Source organism: Lingula anatina, chromosome 10 (assembly GCF_051362555.1).
Source record: "Lingula anatina isolate TDL-2025a chromosome 10, LinAna3.0, whole genome shotgun sequence".
Taxonomy (NCBI): Eukaryota; Metazoa; Brachiopoda; class Lingulata; order Lingulida; family Lingulidae; genus Lingula; species Lingula anatina.
Genome location: NC_141776.1, coordinates 15,441,997 through 15,463,650, shown reverse-complemented (window position 1 = coordinate 15,463,650; position 21,654 = coordinate 15,441,997). Strand labels below are relative to the sequence as shown.

Genomic DNA, 21,654 nt, shown 5'->3' with positions numbered 1-21,654 from the left:
GCTGTTCATTAAATGGAAGGCTGATTTGTTTTCTTAAAGGAAATTCTACTTCCGTAACTTCTTCCTTTCACCAAAAATTGATATTTTCCAGTTGTGTGTCAGTAGTTACTATGTTACTTCTTCCATCAATTTTGACACTGATACTACTGTCCTTCCAAAACTTTTGCTGCCTTGTATGTAAATACTGCTATTTGGTACCTGTATATTTGCAAGCTTTGCTGTCTGACGTACTTAGTAAGATTGAAGCTTGGCACTTAAATATCACATAAAATTAAAATATCTGATAAAAAGTTTCTAGATTTAACATGAAAGACCCACAAAATTGCTTTTTTCACTTAAAACAAAAATAAAAAATTTAAGTTTTTTAATTTCAACTATTTTCATATTTGTACAAAAAAATTAGTTGACAATGTGTATTATTCTCAGCATATGTATCTAGCATATTGGAACATTATCAGACATAGTGTGGACCTGGGCTCCATAACTCGAAAGCATCTCGAATTACGATATCACCTTTCATTTCAGGCTATTTATTACATGGGGGGAGTAAGTGCCAAGTTACAGAATAGAGACGCATCTGCTCAGTCGCAATTCACAATCCTTTTGAATTAAAGAACCCAGGTCTGAAAATGATCAAAATGCACATAAAATGCTTGCAAATAATTAGAAATAATCATTTTATGTATTTTTGAGAAAGTGACATTCCCTTTTCAACTAAAATACACTGTATTTTTATGTAGAAGTCAAATTAAAAAAAATATTTCATACGGTTTATGACAAGAGAATTGTGACTCCTGTTAAATACCTATATGATCACTTTATTTTAGTGGACTAGGTTTGTCCTTAAGCTCAAGTAGACTTAAATTTTGGTCTTAAAGAAAAACTTTTTTGTTTTTTTTCTTCTTAGTGTGATCTTGAATGAAACCTTCCCTGCATTTTCATGAAAGAGAGAACACAGCTGCACACCTACGCCTTTCACTAGTGGGCTTGATTTGGTCTTAAAGTGCAATTAAAGAACACAAATAGTCTTACATGATTAAATTATGATCTTAAAACAGTCTGACAGCCAATTAAGTTGTCTCCCCTTACACATTCTCCTATTGTGAGGGGAGGTATCCCCCATTGTGAGGGGAGGAAACTGCTTGACTACTTAAGTAGATTTTAGATCATTTTTGATCTTAAAAGCAGATTCAGTCCATTTTAAGACTACTGCTGTAATGATTAAGATCGTGTAAGATCACTTGTGAACTTAAATTGCACTTTAAGACCAAATCTAGCCCACTAGTGTTTGCAGACTTATGTCATAAATCTATCAAATTTAAAACCACCACTTTTAACAACAGATAACATGACAATATAAAGTGCTAACCACAGTCTCTTTTTAAAATATTCTCAATATTTACACTTTACCCTTTAAATATCACAACAAATATTTGACGTTTTTAGATATCTTAAAAGATACGTACGGTTAGTTCCTAGTAATATAATCTGTAAAACTCTGCCACTGGAAAAATTAATTGTTAGAGTTATGGAGACTTGAGTTGAGTAATGTTCATATCAATTTCAGTCAAAGCCAAGGAAAATATTCATTACATAAGATTTTTTCAATCAAAATCAATTCTAGTTGTAGGTGATGAGTTGCTCCATGTATCTTCTCTGACAATTGGCGATGTCAAAGCAGAATGACTGTAGTGGTATCGTTATTCTTATTTTTAAGAACTCCAGTTGTAAATTTGCATGAGGTAAACAATAATTACTTCAATGCTTTATCACAATACATGTTATATACTATATATATTTTTTTTACACAACACAATTTAAAGATGGCATTATTTCTCCACATTCAACACAATTAAATAAAGATAAATACATAATTCTTTTATCATCACAGCATCCTTTCCATTTTACACAGATTCAGCATTCTCATACACATCGTACGATGCATATGTCAAGATAGGTGTCGCCACCGTCTTGCTATTGTCTCTGTTGTAGCTGTTCTGCCTGGAAGGTTTTGGCTGCTGTCGCCTGTGTGTTACCAAGACAACGGTTACTATGAGCACAAACAGGAAGCCTCCAGCCAGGAATGGCAGAATCTTCAGCAGGTCATTAGTGGTGCTTTCATCTTGCTCGTGGATGACTGGTGCAAATTCTGCAAAAGGGAAATGGTGCATGTTGTGATAAAATTTTTCTGGAAGTTTCACAATTGGTTAAAACTTGATGGAAGCTGATTAAGCCAAGATCCTGCTTGTCAAAAATGATAGTCTACAGGCATTTGAAGATATTCAATAATGTTCTATGATACAGGGTATATTTGCAAGATCTTGCTTGATTTTATACCTAGTTGTGATATATCTCAGATTATTCACATTGGCTGCATGCAAAAGGTGCATTTATAACCAATTATATATTTCTCCCATAATAAATATATGTACTTACCAACATACTTATCCTTGATAGAGGGGAATGTTTGAGTCCAGAAAGCCATGTTCTCTGCTCTCAGTCCAGTCTTCATAACAGTCTGTGTATCTATATGAAGGTAGCGCGAGTCTTCCTCTGAGGTGTTAGATTTAAAAAGGTGCCACTCCACAATCTCACTGTGCTGACTATAGGTGGCATTGGCTGTCTTTGGTGGCGTGGGATGCCTGCAATGTCCGAACAAGGCAGCAAAGCTGTCAATTATATAAATGTACAAGCAAAAAGCAGAAAATAATGATGCACAAAATAGGCTGTTGTCAATTTTGATGCAATAATACATTATGCTTTACAGCAAAGTCAGCATCAAATTTTAATTATGCACAACAGGTAAAATGGATCTTAGTAAAATGTGTAACTAGCAAAAGGGTTCAGGCCCATGAGAGTTCACGTTTACACGTCTTTGAAAATGCCAGAATGAGAAAAATGAAAACTTCACAAAAAAATGCATAAATTACGAAAATCAGCAAAAAATGCAGAAAATTGGAGACTTTTACAAAGTTTTTAGGCAAATGCACCAACAGAGCCCAAAATCTAGGGGGTTCAAGTTGAGTTTATACATGACTTACTTCCAACAAGACATAGGTTAAGTCCAGGAGGAGGAGCGATAATGGTGACACCAACATGGTGAAGAGCTGGCAAAGCCATACGTGTCTGGTACTGCCAGTGCTCAGGCTGGTGGTATGAATATTATGACGAATAACACAAGGCTAAAAACTGCTTTATTCTAAGAAATTACTGAATTCATATTTCTACCTACCCAAATTTCGCAAAATTGGTCCAGAGCTCCATAACGTAGTCACTAATGATCCGGTCCTCGTGGTCGAATTTCTCGTACTGCTGGGGGATGATTGCATAGTCTATATTGGAATGCCCCATCCTGTGATCGTACTCGTTACAGAATGACCAATTTCTGTGTGTGCACACGTAGTCGGAGAAAATCTGTGTCCTCTTCCCCCTGCAGAACTTACTGTAGAGGGTGCTGTCCAAGGTTGAGCAGTTATGCCTCATTTTGGTTGTGTGAAAAGGAAGGCCAAACACAAAAGGCAGGTCATCATTGTGGGTGGTACCTGAAGATTATTAATAAATTTCCCCACATACCTCCAATTTTGACCAAAAATAATTTGCTCTGTTTAAATATTATGTGTTGTATTGGGGTGTGAATTTGTATATTACAAAAAAATGGAATGAAATGACATTTGAATTGGCATTTTTTTCTTTTTTCTTTGACAATTTCTAGATGAAAACTTGTCTTTCCTGTTGATTACTCTAATGTAAAAATAGTTTTAAAAAACTCTTGTAAAAATGTACATGTATTAATAATTTGTATTTCAATTTGCATCAATTTCCTGGTTGATAAATTGAAACATTGACATTCCTCCTGCCAGCTATATGTCTAGTTCAAAAAATGAAAATTTTCCTTACCCATCCAGAAATTGGTCCTAATATTAGGTGATCTGTACCCAAACACATACATGAAGGTCTCGTTGTGCTGACTGTGATGGCGCAGAACCTGGTGGGCAGGGGCAGCAAACATATAGTCTGTCAGGATCTGAAACGGAGAATATAACACATTCTTAGGTGAAAAAATGTAAGGGTTTGAAACACAAAAAAGGCATCATTACATAAAACATAAAAGCTGGCAATCTGTTGAAATCTGGAACATAAAGAATAATACCTTAAAATGAAAATACTCTTTCTATATATATATATATTCCTTGTACTCACATACCCTATACTTCCATATTCCATATACTCACTCTACTCAATCATACCAAGCATATGTACCTGTGCACACATATCATACACATGTATCTATAGCTGTGTCAATAATCACTCTCTATATACTCACATGCTCTCTCCATACTAACATTCTCTTTTTAGATGCACATACTCTCTACACTCGCATACTCTCTATACTCACATCCACCATTCCCTGTCTGTAGACCCCTGTCTCCACGCCATCAGATGTGTTCTGGTACCCGCGTGCTATGGTGTTGTAGACCTCTCCAGCCAGGATGCCATTCTTGATGGGGAAATAGTGGTGAAGGAGAGAGCCCAGAGCAGTCTGACTGATCTTTTCTTCTCGGAGAAGTTCTGCCATGTTAAACTGGTCAGCTATACCTGGGATGAAAATCAATACCTTCTTATTCTATTTTATTTCTTTTAAATTATTTATTTGACAATGTAGCTCACTGCACTTACAATAAAGTCAAGGTTAACAAAATTATATTCAAATTTTAATGTTATTCATATTTTTTATAAAAAAATGCTTATAAATTGTCCATACTGGGTCATGTACACGATAAAACAATTCTCAACTGAAATTCAACATCAAATATCCCTGGGTATAAATAAATTCAAGAGTCTGTTTTAAACATACAAACAAAATATTTCTATGGAGAAAAAAGGTCACTTAATAAAGTTTCTAAACTAAACTATTTTCAACATTTATTTTTAGATCATTTTATATTCACTAATTTCACCAATTGTAAACTCACTCTGTATGATTGCAGCCCCTTCGTCACTGGTAAATCCAGCCATTACTCTCACGTCACGGTGGAACCTTCCATTTTCTCTCAGTACTTTAGGATCATCAACCAGAAATGCTTCTTCCCCTTCTCCCTGGACTACAGGGGACCATGGTAGATCTAGGGGGTCACTGCCCTGGTGAGACTAAAATAGAGAGGAGAGTAGCTGTAGTTTATTGATGAGGCAGTCACCATAGAAACTCCCTGGAATACAAGGGGCCATTGTAGATCTATTCTGAAATCTGGAACATAAATGAGGTTACAGTATCCTCTGAACATTGAGCGCAGACAGGTAAAATATACAAGCATTTCAAATCCCTTTTTCAAGGAAAAAAAAAAAGAAACTCTCAAAATTCCTTGCAATAACCCTAGGGGCTGATCATGTACAATAATTAAGAATAATAATTAGTAAACATTAGGATAACTGGTAAAGATTTTTCTCTATTTGTGTAACAGTATGTATTCTGAGCAGCACAAAACAACAGCATCTTTCATAAACAAGCCTTAATTGCGTCAGCTATCAAATCAGGACTTTATTCTCATTGTGTTAGCTGTGACTGACACAGATTGTGCCTGGATGTGCAAACATTTTAAAATGTTAGCAAAAATAAATGAAAACTAAAATTAAATATATAATCAATAACTTTCTTTAAAAATATTGAAAAAAATCTCTATATATCCATCTCTATGTCTCAATTAAATGCACTAAAAAGACATCTAAATCAGGCACAATTACCCTGCTGTTGAAACATTCTCCAACACAGGAACTATCCATCCTCTATTTTAGAATGGAGCTGTTGATTGAACTCATAATCTTCCAAGTACCCAGTTAAAAAAATCAACAAAACATGATTTTTTTTCTTGCATGCCGCTCACAGCAAATATGACATATTAATAGTGATAACATTTCCCACTGCAGGTGAATTTCTTCATCTTTTCTTGAAAGATATCACATTGCACTGATATATGAGTTGAGAACATCTGTGTTGGTTATGGCACTGCAGTATGCTAAAAAATGAAAGGAATTAGCTGATGATGTAAAACATGCAAAATAATCAGAATTTCTCCTGCCTCCCTTAACTGCACCTATCACTCACATCAAAAGGAAGGTCATAGAAATAAACTCTTGATCTTTAAAACATCAACTGAGCAAATCTAAACACACCCACTCCGTCAATCACTCACATCAGAAATGAAATCAGCAATCTCTTGAGCATCCACCTTCCGAAGACATTCCACGAGTAGCACGTTGAGGTGTGTTGGGCAGCCGACCATGCGCCCCAATTCTTTACTGGTGTGGAGAGCACTATGCACACCATGGATGGCCCATGGACTCAGGTCCACCCCGCTCTGCATTATCACTTGGTGGAAGAGACCTGTAGAAAAATCCAATATTCAAGAATGAATGTTACACATACTTCTACAACCATACTATATCCTCTTTTATAAACTGCAGGATTTTTTGGGCTTAAATTTTATTTCTAAAAATCAGACGGTCAAACAAAAGAGATATATCTACTTTATTTTGATACAAATGTTTATTTATCTTATCAATATGGCCGTAGAATTTCAAAAACAAAAAAAAAAAAAAAATCATCCAGAAAACTAATGATTTCAAATTTTGTTGAACGACTGTCATAACCAAAAGCAAAATCTGTTTCCTCTCTCCCTCTCTCTCTCAACAACAACATACCATAAATCAGCAAAAAAAGTCACAAAGGTACAACTCCTTTACCTTTCGATTTACTCGACACCAGATGGAGTCCAATAGAAGAGGCCCCTGCGCTCTGACCAAAGATGGTCACCCGGTCAGTGTCACCTCCGAAGTGACCTATGTTGTCCTTGACCCACTTCAAGGCCATGGTCTGGTCAAGGAGGCCAGTATTACCTGGGGCATGATGGTCACCAGTACTCAGAAATCCTGGAATAGAATTAAGACACAATATGACCAATTAACTCAGGTTGTGATACTTGCTTTTTCTTTTATTTTGGGGGAGGGGGGAGGGGGTTGACAAAAGTCCTTGAAAATTTTGGGAAAAATCATAATGAAACACTGAACACAGCTTCCTGATTCAAATGTATGTACTCCATCCCTGACGAAAGCTACCCAGACAGCCTCAGTGATCTGGCCCACGTCTGGCCCAGATCTGGCAACGTCTGGCAATGTCTGGCAAAAGGTATGGCCCACGTATGGCTTGCCACATGTGGCAATGTTTGGGCCAGATCTGGCCCAGACATTGCCACATCTGGCCCAGTCCACATTTGCTCATATGGCCAGATGTCGGCCCAGATCTGGCAATATCTGGCAAATGTATGGCATGCCAGATGTGGGCCAGATGTGGGCCAGATCATATTCAAATGGGCCAGATTAGGGCCAGACATGGACCACATATGGCCCAGAATGTTTTTTTTTCTTTTTTTTAATCATTTTTAATTATTCAATAAGATTACTATAAAAAAGACATACAAGATTCAAGATTCAAGTATTTATTCTGTGCTAAAACCCTAAACAAAATTATTACACATTATATAACCCTGCTGGCAACTAACATGTAACAAATTAAGGGTCACTCCTTGTCTTTTTGTACAAAACAATGTATGTTTGAAAAAAAAAAAAACTACACTGCAAAAAGGCAAATATACAGACACTTAACAGGAGGAAATGTCACTTACATACATGCAAAGAAAACAGTTATAACAATTTTTTTTCAACACAAAGCTGCTCATCGAATCTGAATTAACACAAATTACAAAAATTGTAATTAATTATGCATGTACATGGGGGGGGGGGGAGGGGTTTGAGGGGGAAATATTTTTGCACACCTCAACCTAAATAATATTATACATTGTCATTTTTAAACTAATTCAAACATATCATTAATAATAATAATCACTAATGAATATAGTTTTGTAATGAATAAATCTTGAATAATGAATGAAAAAACATTGTTTTTTAGATGATGGAGAGTTATAACAAAATTATAAATAACCATGCAGTAACTGTTTCAATTCAACTTGCATGCTGGCTACAGAACTGTACATACATGTAAATTCTGAAAAAAAAATATATGTATACTCCAGCACAGGTATAGATGGACAATTAAAAGAGAATTATATGTGCACCAAAACAAACCCCAGTATCAATGCTTTTGAATTAAATCACATCACGAATCAAATCACTCAATGAATTGAACCAGTTTGCAATGCGTGCGCTTTTTTCATATCCATAACACTTAGAAATGATACATCTGGCTCCTTGACAAGCTTATAATTATTAAAGGAATCAACAATGGAACAAGTAACTCTACCAAGTTAACAAAAGTTCATTCAAATGTCAAGTCAAAACACAACATCCCTTCCTTTCTTGGAGAGAAACGGTCCTTTCAAAACATGTTAATTGACAGTTCAGTCTTTAAAATGTCTTTTCAAACATTTGCAGAATAGCATATGAACTCCAACTTTTTTTCCTTAAACCACACTGAAAATTCTCAAAACTAATCAACTCGTATCAAATCCCATGTCCTTTCACTACTACTGGTCTCTTCCTTTGCTTGCTTTTACGTCACATTCAAATGTTCCCTTCAATTTTAAAGGTTTCTCACACGTGTATGAATAATACTGTTTGTTTTCTGGTCTTCCACAAGAGCCACATTTATTTTTCTTGGATTTCAGCATTCTCCATGTATTTTCATCAATGATATTACAATATGCACCTGAATCTGGTAATACACTGAGATTAACACCTCCTCTATTTCCTCCATGTCTTCTGTGTATATTGCATTGGTTCCCACACCAAATGTATATGCACTCCTGGATTATCATGTTCAAAGCTGTCATTTACATTTACATAATAGTTTCAGTTTTGCAGACTTTTGCAAAGTGATCCAACGTTCCATGTTTTCTCAGTCAGGGAGTTTCTACTTCGTTTTTCATGTCTAAACTCGTAATGTTTAGACTGGCTTGGTTTGTCAAATGACTTCGGTTTCATCATACTCACAGTTTCTGGTGTTCCAATTTCATTCAAAGCGTTAACTGCCTTATGTATATTCATGTTTCTAACCTGTGTTTGGGAGAGTCCTGAAAATATCTTGTACACCTGTCCCTGCTGAATACAACACAAGCGCGCGTCTCCTCTGTCATGTATTTTTAATTTTCTATCTTTGTTCATTATTCATGCCGTCCGTTGGTTTTGAAAAGATCAATCTTTTCCGTCAGCGAAGAGGTTAAAACTGTCTAGCCATCGCGTCGAGCGTGACCCTAATGTCTCCGGACTTCTGTACGGTTCGAATTCCGTAATTTCACATTTTTCCTCCATTTTTTTCAAAGAAAGTTGGCTCACAGTTTTGCACTAGTGTTAATCCTCGTCGCCAGTGTTGATGCCTTCGAAATAAATCGCATCACGAATCAAATCACTCAACGAATTGTATCAGTCTGATACGCTTGTGCTTTTTTCATATCCATAACTCTAAGAAACGCTACATCCGGGTCCTTGACCGGCTTAGCATAAAAAGCGGATTCTTATAACAGTGGAACGAGTAGTTCAAAAAAGTTTTAGAACAGTGAATTCATTCAAATGTCAAGTCAAATTAAACAAATAGCACACTTATGAGGGGACTTTGAAGAAAAGAGAGAGAGATAAATTAAATCAAAATTTATCAAATGATGTCAGTTCAATGCATTCAGCTCACTGGTCAATAAAAAATAAATAAATAGAAAATAAAAATTGAAAATGAAAGAACCATATCTGGCCCAAGTCTGGGCAGCATCTGGCAAAATGTGGCATAAATGCCAGACTTTGCCAGACTTGGCCCAGATCTGGCAAGTGTCTGGCAAAATGCGGCATAAATGCCAGACTTTGCCAGACTTGGCCCAGATCTGGCAAGTGTCTGGCAAAATCTGGCCCAGATATTGCCAGACGTTGCCAGATCTGGGCCAGACGTGGGCCAGATTACTGAGGCTGTCTGGGTATATATTAAAATCTATCTCAATATTTTTTCTGAGCCCAGCCTTTTCCAAGACTGGAGTAAAACCTGAAGTTGCCAGTAAAACAAATTTAGATACAATTTTGAGGTAAGACCCCTTTAATGCTTAATGGGTGTTTCCAACAAAGTTGGTCCTGCCTATCTCTGTAGGTTATAGCTAGCTGACTAACGAAAATACCTCAACACAGACCGCAAAACTAGTAAATCTGTGGTCCCACCCAATACCACCATAATCGAGGTATAGTTGGTTAGGTGCTTGCCATTTAAAATATAATTGTTATCAGACAGCATGCTGGGATATTGCTGCTATAAAGCATAATCCACTTTGACTGGAGATAATTTTAATGGGGTCTGTAATGGCGCAAAAAAAATAAAAAGATTTATGATGCAAGAATTTTGTACAATAATTGCAAAGATGTTTTATATTTCTTTTCCATAACTGCAAAATTTTTTCCATACTTATTGGTCCTTCATTGTATAAAATGGAAAGAAAAATTGTTACATCAAACCTAATATTGAAATATTACCCAAAATGCACTACTCACATGACTAAAATGCATCTTCACCTTTTGGTGAAATTGCCCAATGTAGTTCAAGCAGGCTTATAAAACGGGGCTCTTTTTCTGAAAAAGTGGACCTTTTAAAATGAAAGCTTTTTGTACTTAGATTTAATTTTTTTCCAGTGTGGAGATTTTCAGTGTTTTCCTCTGTTATGTCATTAAGCTGGCCTTTAAACTGTCTAGACAACTTAAGGTTAAGGCAATTACAGTTAAATATTGAGGTAATTGGAAATTCAGTTACATCTTCTTTTTAGATTGAAAGCTAAAGTGAATAGGCTGGGGTTTTGTTGCCTTGAGAATCCTACTCAAACATGCAGTTAGCATCTGATTCAATTCTCCAGAGTCTTCACAACAACATGCTTTTTTGTGGAATAAAATCATTATCACTGTTAAAAAAACTAAAAGTGGATAATACAAGTAATGCAAGTAACCATTAACATTATTAGAGGGACGGAGTTTAAAAACAGAATGACCCTTTAAGCATTTTTTATGTGAAATATTTAGATTTGTAGGGCAATAGAACGATCACTGGTTATCAAGAGTTATGGGTAATCTGATAAATGTCTCAGGAAAATTGGTTTAAGTCTTTTTATTGGACTGTCTCATATCTCAACTACTGTCTCTTTTGAGGTTAACTCCAGTGGAGGGTTTGAGTCTGTGATGTGGTATTTGCTACTTGAACAATGTTTTTATATGTTTACATATATACTAGTATCTATAAACAGAATATTCCTTTCCATCAGAATATATTATTTGACAAGCTCTCAAAAACTTCACATAAAGTAAATATAAAACATGGTATAGTCACAGCAGTACTCGAGTAGCAGATTAATTAAAGGGGAGATGGGTGGCTTAAACACTTTATCTTAATTCCTTCTTTTAATTTAAATGACAAATACTTTCATTTATGTGGCATGTTTCGAGACAATCTTTTGTTCACTTGGACCCCTACTTAATGACCAGCTCCTACCTCTAAACCTGATGTCTGCATGGATACATACATATTGATCTAGAAATTTTTCTCATTTTTCCAATTCTGGTTCAACGCTAAAATGTCATCACAGACACTCAAGTTTACAATATATCACATTTCCCTAGCATTGGAAACAGAGGAGTGGAACTACAAAAAAACAACAATAAACAAAAGAAACACAACTGTTTTACTTCAGGATTCCCCTCCCCCACAAAAAATGCCATTGTGTACATTCAAAGACAACATTCTGCTAGCTCACTGTGCACAGCATGTACTCAGTGACTGAACACAGGGTTTCTTCCAGAGCAACCTCTTATCCACTCAAAGCTCCCACAGGGGACAAACTATCAGCCCAATGATTGGGCACGAAATTGCCGCTGACAGGACAATTATATCTTCTTATTTAACCTCCATTCCCTTGACTGCAGCTTGCCAGCATTCATCAATACAGTATTCAATTACATGGCTTATTTATTTATTTTCAATATGAGAAAGGCATCTTGGTATTATTGAACTGTTTCTGTTTTGATAAAGTACAGATCTGATGACTTATGACTGCAAAGTTCAACCTCACATGAAGGGATAGGGACTTGGTGTCATTAGGCCATGTTACAGGAGATGTGGGGAAAGGGGGTTTAGGCTTCGTTCACATGCAATGTCTATTTTCTAATTTCTATTTTCTATATCTTATGATCACGGTCTGTGCCCTGAATATCCCGCCGCGTAATTACTGGCAGCGCGAGCCAGTTACTAATAGTAACTTATAGTAACTGGCTCGCGCTGCCAGTAATTACGCCGCGGGATATTCAGGCCACAGACCGTGATCATAAGACATACCGCAAATAGAAAATAGAATTTAGAAAATAGACATAGCATGTGAACGAAGCCTTAGACAGTCTTCTACTCTGTAATAATAATAATAATAATAATTGTTATTATTATTATTTTAAGTTTAAATCCATTTAAAATGTTCAGTACATTTTACAAAACAATATTTAAAAGAATTTAAATATTAAAAAGACTCAATTAAAATAATTAGCTAAAATATAAAAAATAACAAATATGTATAGTACATATTTTTAACTTTATCTTCATATTTTAAATTTCCACCCATGGATGCTTAATTGCTAGTTTGGTATGTCACCATGTCTTAACTAATGGTGATTTGAAAATGGTTTGCATCACATTGAAGTTCTCTTTTATCCCCAGTAGTCTGTTTTTTTTTTCCAGAAACAGGAAGTTACAAATAAGGAGGTTACAAATACTGCCTTAGCACAGTAATTGACTCATCATTCACCTTTGCCTTTAATTGGAAAAATTTGAAAAGAAGAAAAATTAGAAAAATATCAACCCTTGCATGTCGTCATCTGATATGCTCAGAGTTGCAAAAGCCTCTGGGAGAAAACACTGACCCAACAATCAACCATCCACGTCAGAAATATTTCTCTATAATTCTGGAACAAAATAAATTTAATGGAGTGCCAGGTCATCCCTCTATGTGTTATAATTCAATAATTATCACATCTACGCTGAGTGCAAAAATTGTTACATAAATTGTTACATAAGAAAGACGTCTGTTGTTAAATCTCCTGAGGACCACAGCCAAATACATGGCTTGCTACCTCCTCCTCATTTGGAAGGATTCATTTAAAACTGTTTTTAAATTAGTTTTAATGTCACAATTTACTTATCACTGAAAAACAACTCAGAAGTGCAGCTAAGGTCTTGAAGTTGATACTAACTGGACCTGCCAGTCAACTACAATTTACACAAGCAAGAACTGATTAAGTGCTCACTTCCATAATTTTGCTCAAAGAAACAATGTATTTTACAAAAGAGAACACATCCTACATGTGTATAGAGCAATGTAAAATGCAATTACAACTCCAATTTCCTGATTTTTTAAACAATAATTTAAGATGTCCCACAATGTCTATAGAATATTTACTGCAAGAACAAGTTCAGAAAAAGCAATTTCTATTTTTTTTTCAATCACCATGATGTAATGTGGACAGTGCAAGATATTTTGAGATTTCAGTGAAACTGAAAAAAAAAGTTGTTTTCATGACCACAATAAAAAATTAATAATAAATGTCAAACAAAAAATACGTACAGTAAGACTCACCAAAAGCCCCTAACCTGTACTGAATCACAACCAAGACCACGCCCTTCAGTGGTAGTACATCTCCCAGTATTGTCTGCGCTGACCCTGCCACGTAGCTGCCGCCATGGATAAATACCATGACTGGGTGAGGCAAACTGGAACTGTCTGTAAACTGGAATTTATGGTTACAGCTACTTTTTTTAAGCATCTTACTTATATTAATTTCCACTTTTTTGTGACACCTTCACTTCAAAATGAATAAATGTTACAAGTCTGAATAATTTTATATGATGACAGAGTGTCTGCTGAATCTAAGTAAAGGAATTGCATGTCAAATCAAAAATAAATAAATAAATAAATATATGAGTGGTTTCAGTTGAGCCTGTTATGTAACTGACTTTATATGTGTATAAGTACAGTTGCTTTTTTATGGTGTAAAAGGCAAAAACATTGAGATAATGTCCTCTGAGAACATGTGGTTATAACACATGGTGATACAATCTGGAAGTCTCTTTAAATATTATTAAAATCAAAACACCAAAATCAATTTCCTTTTTTTTTTTACTTGCCCAGGTATTCTATTTAAATTGTTTGTTGTATAATGTTGATTGATAACAATTAATCTAGTATTTCAACAAAGAGAAAATGATCTCAAAGACATATCAAAAGCCAGGTGACGTAACATATTATTTTCATTATCATTGTAAATATTTTTCATCAAATTTTACTATTACAAAGCTATTATTGACCACAAAATGTATACATACAGAGTGTCTTACACCACAGGCACTTACATCATATGTTGTAAAAATATTCAGATACAAGCAATCTTCACTAAAGTTTTTGAAGCCAGGTATTTGCTTCTGCATTTCGTCTCTATCCAGTTTTTCCTGCATGCAGGTGTGACGGTAATAGGTGGCATTGTAAAGGTCTGGTTTCCAGGGAGCAGGTGCACGAGGGGGCTAAAAGTAAAATAATAAAGGGCATATATAATAAAATAAAAACATAAGCACTGCTTTCAGTTGAGAGAGAGAGAGAGAGAATGAGGAAAAGATCTGACATACTAGCTAGTATTCCCAAAAATGATGAACAGTGTTATTTTTATAGAAACAGAGCGAGAGAGTATGAGGAAAAGATCTGACATGTTATATTCCCTAAAATGACGAACAGTGTTATTTTTTCTTATTATTGAATAGTTTGAATTCAATCCCTCAAAGTGATTAGTGTTGACAGGCACCATATCAATTCCGTTCCTTCAATTAGAGTTACCCTGTCCATGATGAAATAAGTGTGGACCCCACGGGAAAATGATAAAGCAATGAGCGTCTGCTTAGAGATAAATTTGTTTCCCCTAGAATACTTATAAACTGAAACACCTCTTAGTAATCTTCAGAATGTACTTTAAGCCTAAACACACATTTTCGATTATTTAGAAATAAATACTTTCTGCAATCAACAAAATATTTTTGAGCCCTCTGTTCTCTACACATGAACACATGTGGCTTATAATCTAATTTACCACGATGTGACTCTAAATCATATTTCCTGATAAAGGTTATGCATATTTCCTTTAAAGACATATCACCTATGCTCCATTTTCCAAGAATTTGGATCTCCTAATTTACATGACTGAGAAGAAAAAAGTCCAAAGGTATTTCATACATCAGGATTTCTAAAACATTTATTCTGCAAATGAGGTGAGAATTAGGATGTAAAAACAACACCAATATTTTAGCTTTTAAGTACAAACTGTTTGTATTGGAACCTCTCTTGTTAATAAAATAAAAGTAAAAAAAGATGTAAATAAATTAAATGTTAGTAAACAACCTGAACAATATGGAATTATAAATACTAGTATATCCAGTCTAGAGAGATAAAGCAGTATTATTTCATCACTGTGGATGTCATGGCAAAAAACTTCAAACTTCTTTTTCAAAGGAATTTTAAAGTAACATTTGTTGCTCATTAACTTATGTGATTCTTAAATCTAAATGGTGCTTCAGTGTGCTAACTTAACACTTTTAACTTGCATCAGTTACAACAAAAAAAAATAGTTTTAACAAAATTTTAAAAAAAATATGCCGACAGCATGGTCCACAAAAATTCTTTTTAAAAGCTTTGAAAAGTCACTTAGCTAAAAATATTAATTGTTTTAAATAATTGAAAATAGGGATTTTTGATGTTAAGCACTAACAAAATTGTACATTGTAAAATACAACTAAAATTTATTTTAATCTAGTATTTGCATTTGTAATTTGACTATACATCTAAATCCAAACTGCTGATGCACAGACTTATTCTCATCTGAACTGTATAAAAACAACTGAAATTTTTGCACAGACAGGCAAAAAGTCATCAAGCCTTTCAAATTTAAGTTCACTAAAGACACAAAAACTTCGAAATCTTGTTTCACATATTCCCTGGCTGCATACTGGTGATGCATTTCACACACAACTAATTTGGCTCCCTGATTTTTGCTAAATAAGTTCATTTCCATGCTGAAATTACGTGATACATCTTCACACAATTTGTCAGTCCCTTTACTCTGTGGAATGCATCATCATCTTTCCCCAATTTTTGAAGTTTTTTTTTCTTCAGTGTGTAAGTTAGTTCACAATCTAGCGTATTTATGCAACTGGTGGCTTATCTAAAACATTATTACAGAGAAAAGTCTGCCAGTATAGGATGACAGACGTGTTAAGTTAAGCAGTCACAACTGAACCATAAACGCACCATCCTTTTATTATAGCTTAACCAGGAAAACTAAAGAAATGGGAACTACCAGTTTTCACAGGTGCCCCAGTGCCTCCTCTCTCATTAACCTTATCTTTGACTGTGTGCACCATCTCCTGAGTTACAAAAGAAACATTTTCTTAATCCTCCAACTCAATCAGTGGAGTCTCGGCAACTCTTTTTCCTCCATCTCAGCTCCTGCCTTTAGCTACTAGTACCTTGAGCTTGTTATGTTTGATAACAAATGTACTGCCAGTGACACCACAGACAGGCTTGAAAATTGTTACAGTTCAAAAAAAAAAAAAAAAAAAAAATACAGCACTCCTGCACAACTCTATCAAAACTAAGACCTGCACCAGGCAATTTACTTCTATAAATCTTACTGTAGATCTGAAAAACAGACACTTGCTTTGGTGAAAAAAAAAAAGAAAACACAACATATGGCAAGGTCAGTGAAGTTGAAATTGTTACAATGAAAAAACCTCTTGCTGTGGCCGAAGGACTCCTTGAAGTTGGCATGGTCCACTTAGTAATCTGGCTTTGCTTTCTGATAATTTACATCAACACAGTCAAAAAGGAACTCTTTCCCTTATATTATACCACTAGGAATAAACAGAACTTTTGTCTCTGTGCATTAACCTGATTGACCCCATGAAAAAAAAAAAAGTTTTTTGTCTTAAAATGGTGAATAAATTCTAGATTTGTACACTGTTAGAATGATTTATGTATACCACAGTGTAGCTTTTAAGTTTTCGAAATGACATGAATTATTTACCAATGTATCACTTCAACAAATCTTATAAAATGAGATTTCTTTTTAATTTATCAATTGATTTCGCCACAAAATTTAGTGCATTTTTAAAGCAAAGAAAAAAGTTCTCATTTAACCGATTCAATCATCATCATTCAGCACCAAGTTTTTTTATTTCTGCCCATCAATTACAATAATTAAGTTTATATAATGAAATTGTTTTATTTCTATTCATTCTTGAGATTTCAGTATAAGGGTATGAGATGAATTTGCCTGGCACTATAATGTCTATCTTCTGACTTAAATGAACAAAATTAACGTGAGTGACATCGCAGTCCCCTATGTTGCAATGTTCTCAATGCAAAAGAATGAAGTTAAAAATACTGAGCATAACCTCGATCCCCATTTTCTGACCATATCATCACATCAAACCGCTGTCATATGACATTTCTACCTCCCTAACCCATGATACCATTTATAAAAGATTGCCCAACCTTTTCCCTATAAAACTCAACAGACTTCCAACTGAGATGCAGAAATTTGTAAAGTCAATCCCTTGAGAGCACTGCAGATTTCTCAAGACGCATTCAGAAAAGGTCTGACTTAAACCAGCAATAGCCACTTACAAATTAAGCCTATTCAAAGGAATCTTGAAGGTGCGTTCATGCCAGGTCTAAATTAAAACAGAAATAGTCATTTGCAAAGCTTTTATATTTAGAGCAATGCAGAACTCTCAGAGAACAGAATCAGAATCAGAAGTTTATTGACAATCGCCCTACATCTGGGCATGATCAAATACAAATGCATGCAGACTTAGTCTAAATTAAATCAGAAATTATAGTCATACTATTATTATCAGATGATATCTGATTAGACTCACCATGTGAATTCACCAAAAAATAACCCTGACTACTAAATCTGTAGGCAAACTTTAGCTGCTTCTCTGTAGGTTTTATGAAAACAAATGTTTCTCATTTTCTTTGTGTCTCACATTTAATCTACAAATCCCAATACCGCGTGTAAAAACATTCCCTCTTTTAATAGATAAATACCAGTAAAGGATACACTGTTCTCAATGCTAAGAAATATAAAAAGTGGAACTGGGCTGGGAAAACGTGTAAAACAGCACCAGAGGAAAGGCAGATCCAGGGGGATAAGCAGGCAGGCACACATATGCACGCACACACACACACGTCCCTCCCTTGGCTTCTGTGGTATTCCCTTCCAAAAAACAGCTAAGGCAACAAAATACAAAACAGAGTCATTTTCCTATGCCCTTGCCCTAAACATATCAAATTAAAACTGACCACTTCCACTCTTTTATATATTTTAAAATTATTTTATTTAGAGCTGACACTTTTGGTTGTGGGACAGCTAGTGTTATGAAAATGTGAGGCAGGCACAGTAATCTGATTGTATTCAATCTGATAATTAAGTTTTTTTCTCAACAGGTATCTTCTGAAAGATAGTAACACACGCAGTCTAAGGTATAACATAGTTTTACCTCTTTTCAGACTCAGTGCCCCACTTCCTCGCGTCTCATTGTCTTATTGTAAGTAATTGCGATAAATCATCCCCCACTTAAAATAACCCATAATACACATTAAACAGGCAGTGCACTACAGCAATTATGACAGAAGCAAATGGCCCAGCAAGAAAATGGGGCCCATTTTATTCACAAGAAAAAAAACCCACTTCAATTTAAAAATTGGTCTTAACAATTATAAACCAATAGTTTACTATCTACCCTGACCCAAGATAAAACAACAATAATTAAGCAGTCCAATTAAATTTAATACTCTACATATTTTCCCTTTTTTGTAACAAGAAAGACAACTGCTTTAATTTGAGACCTTTGGGCCAATGTTTACTTCCAGTCCATTATAAGATTTATTTTGGACTGTTCCTGGTTTGGTTTTACATACAGAATAAGACAGTCTATAGCCAAAGTTAAGCTCATAGGGCACAGAAATTAGTGCAGATTCAATAAGTGGTACTTGCTTAGCCAGGTAAACTCAGATATTGCCAGCTGGCAGTTTAAGACCATTTTATATATGATAAACCCTTACTCACCATAGATATATAGTCAGGAATATATAGTTAACATTCCTCACTCAGTCAAAGTCATCACTGTAGGCAGAAACGTCTAGACAGTTTGAATTTCAGTGCAATAGTCAGATTAGTTAGGGTTCGTTGTTTTAAAGCTCAAAAAGAATAAAAAAACTATAGAGCCTACATGATTCTCTGTGAGAGGCAACTCTACTGATAAAATCACATAATGTTACATGGCTCAGGTAGCACCATAATTTTTTTTTTTTTTTTTTTGGGTAAATTTCTTTTTTCTTTTGCAAGATTGGGCTCCTGGCTTTTATCATCAGAAACATCTCCCAAGATTTCTAGATTCAAGTATTTGAGATGAAGATCAGAAAGAAAATAATAAAATAAAATTAAAAAAATAATAAAATAAAATAAAATGAATCTCAAGTATGGAAAAGTAATATTGATCATCATAGACTAGGCATACATATATAAATAGCCAAAGCTCAGGAGCTCAGAACTATGTTGGAAAATGTTGAAAATAAAAATTGAATAAAAAAAAATCATCACAAGTGATTATCAACAGGACAGAATGCCAGAGTGCTGCTGGTCATCATAAAAAAGAAAAGGTGTGTTACTTTAAAATTCACAAAACATACTTCAAACCATATTTTACAAATAATATTTTCCCAAGCTCGACAGGCTTTTTTTTAAACTTTTGTATCAAATATCAGCAACATATAAACACAGAAACATATACAAATGAATGTTGATTTAAAATAAAAACGTGGAAAAAATGTCACATGTGACACACTTTTTGGGATGCCTTCTACCCCATGTCTGCATTTAACAATTCAACACGTGTACACCTTCAATAGCATTTCACGTACACGTACTGTACTTACCCAATATCCCTTTCCAGTTCATTTAATTACTATCAAAATTAAATTTTCACGAACTTCATAGCGTTAAACAACGATACCAAAGACAACACTGCGCATACAACCGTTATCACTGAACGATCAACCTTTTATCTTATTTGTTTACCTTGAATCGCAACTCTTTCAGAGGTGGTTGCGCGAACGGAACGCCAAGGAATTTCTTCAACACGTGCGTCTTCCCTCTAAAGCGCACTTTGCCAGAAAGTCCCTTGATGTCTCCAAGTTTTGTCGTCACCACAACGTCTTCTCCAAATACTGCCACTGCCAGGTGAAAAACTATAGCCAAACACAGCAATCGCCACATGGCCTTCGGTTGATTTCACCTCTGCACGTGCTAATGTTGATTTGCGGTTGAGCACTCTGTTTATACTGCGTGCACTGCGCCATCTGGTGCCTAAATCGGAATGCATCTCTGTCTCGAAACACGTTTTTTTTTTTTTTTTTTTTTTTTTTTTTTTTGCATCAAATTTGTGTGCGAGCTATCGAATTGTGTTTTGTAATTATGTAATTATTAGTCATTATTCTCCCCTATTAATATTTGTACATAGTTAATAAAGTATCCACCCAGCTCTTTCAGCTTCTGTATTTGGGTTGTCTTGGTGCAAAGTGCTGACATCTATTGGCATTCAGTGCTTGCGACGGAGAGAGCAAATTACAAACAACTGAAATTCTCACAGGTTTTGCTGGTGGCGAAATTTAATTTAAATTGGTTTATTTCAGGCTACTGAAAATTCCTGGGAAAGTAACTCCAGAGACCTCTGACTTATCGGGTTTATAACCGAGGTTTAAACACTTGTCAATTAGTCGTAGTATTGTGATTGTACCGGAAGCAGACCCCGAACTACGGGACACAAGCTTACGCCACCTGGCGGGAGTGCAGAAATCAACTTCACTTCGAGCAACGAGGCGAAAGGGTGCAGACTTGCCTTCACACCTTTCTACAACCACCACCCGCACAGTTACACAAGGACCTTCGACCTGTGAACACGGAGAGCGGACCTGGCGTCGTAGAGCAGAGCTAAATACGGACACTCGGTGCGAGGAGAGGAGGCACGAGCCTCGAACGGAGGACCCGCTAGCTCGCTGAAACACTTTAATTGACGACAAGGCTCCTAAGAAATTACGCGGGAAATTCAAAAACCTAAGGTCAGGATTTTCTTTGTTTTATGACGGGAGGGGCAGGTGCGTCAGGTAACTGAATTCATTTTAAAGAAATTTACTTTGCAAGGGCCCATAAGGAAGCCGTTCACGGTATATAAAGAAGTTTTGACACGTTTTTGAAATTGATATCACCACGTGCTCGCCACATTCGTTCTCCATGACAAATTCACTCAACCGTATCACAGGTGAGCTGTTCTCATCTTAGAAGCTCATACATTCACATGAGGTTAGCCGGCAACTGTTTTTTACACTTGAGTACACGCCTTGTGATTTTTCTTGTGAACATTTCAACCTCTTTTACCCTTTTTACCTCACATTTCTCTAGTTTATTTGTACCAAGTTGAAATTCCAGGTGTGTTTTGCACTGTTTTTCAATTTAATTGTTGTTGTTGTGAACTGGTCAAATCCA

General features: G+C 35.4%; 2 protein-coding genes across 4 annotated transcripts in view; one reads left to right on the top strand and one right to left on the bottom strand.

Annotated features, from left to right (window-relative positions):
* Window positions 1-347: 347 nt before the first annotated feature.
* Window positions 348-20,459, bottom strand: LOC106155328 (cholinesterase-like). 2 transcript variants are annotated; one of them, XM_086997642.1, is made up of 12 exons: window positions 20,191-20,459; window positions 14,417-14,584; window positions 13,644-13,794; window positions 6,739-6,924; window positions 6,189-6,379; window positions 4,974-5,148; window positions 4,397-4,596; window positions 3,898-4,024; window positions 3,233-3,542; window positions 2,437-2,642; window positions 1,871-2,149; window positions 348-1,504 (listed from the first exon to the last, which is right to left on the bottom strand). In XM_086997642.1, the coding sequence occupies exons 1-11, from the start codon at window positions 20,386-20,388 to the stop codon at window positions 1,905-1,907; spliced, it is 2,157 nt and encodes a 718-aa protein (XP_086853768.1). In that variant the 5' UTR covers window positions 20,389-20,459; the 3' UTR covers window positions 348-1,504; window positions 1,871-1,904. The 2 variants fall into 2 exon arrangements, with proteins under 2 accessions (XP_086853768.1, XP_013385569.3); XM_013530115.3 differs by having other exon boundaries at window positions 348-2,149.
* A 137-nt stretch (window positions 20,460-20,596) lies between these two features.
* LOC106155322 (uncharacterized) overlaps window positions 20,597-21,654 on the top strand; it is a 31,882-nt gene continuing 30,824 nt past the window's right edge. The window contains exon 1 of one of the 2 annotated variants that reach the window (XM_086997637.1): window positions 20,597-21,230. The gene's annotated coding sequence lies outside the window, so the exon portion shown is untranslated. Of the gene's footprint in view, window positions 21,231-21,263; window positions 21,431-21,654 lie in introns of those variants that run through there. The other variant, XM_086997638.1, reaches the window with a different exon arrangement.

What these genes read in the sequence shown, in the direction of transcription:
- LOC106155328 (XM_013530115.3), bottom strand. Translation starts at nt 20,388, where the DNA reads ATGTGGCGATTGCTGTGTTTGGCTATAGTTTTTCACCTGGCAGTGGCA. An exon ending in GTACAGGTTAGGGGCTTTTG is followed by an intron (nt 6,925 to 13,643) that starts GTGAGTCTTACT and finishes ATTCTATTCCAG; the next exon opens with GATTTCTGAGTACTGGTGAC. An exon ending in AGGGGCTGCAATCATACAGA is followed by an intron (nt 4,597 to 4,973) that starts GTGAGTTTACAA and finishes TTTTCATCCCAG; the next exon opens with GTATAGCTGACCAGTTTAAC.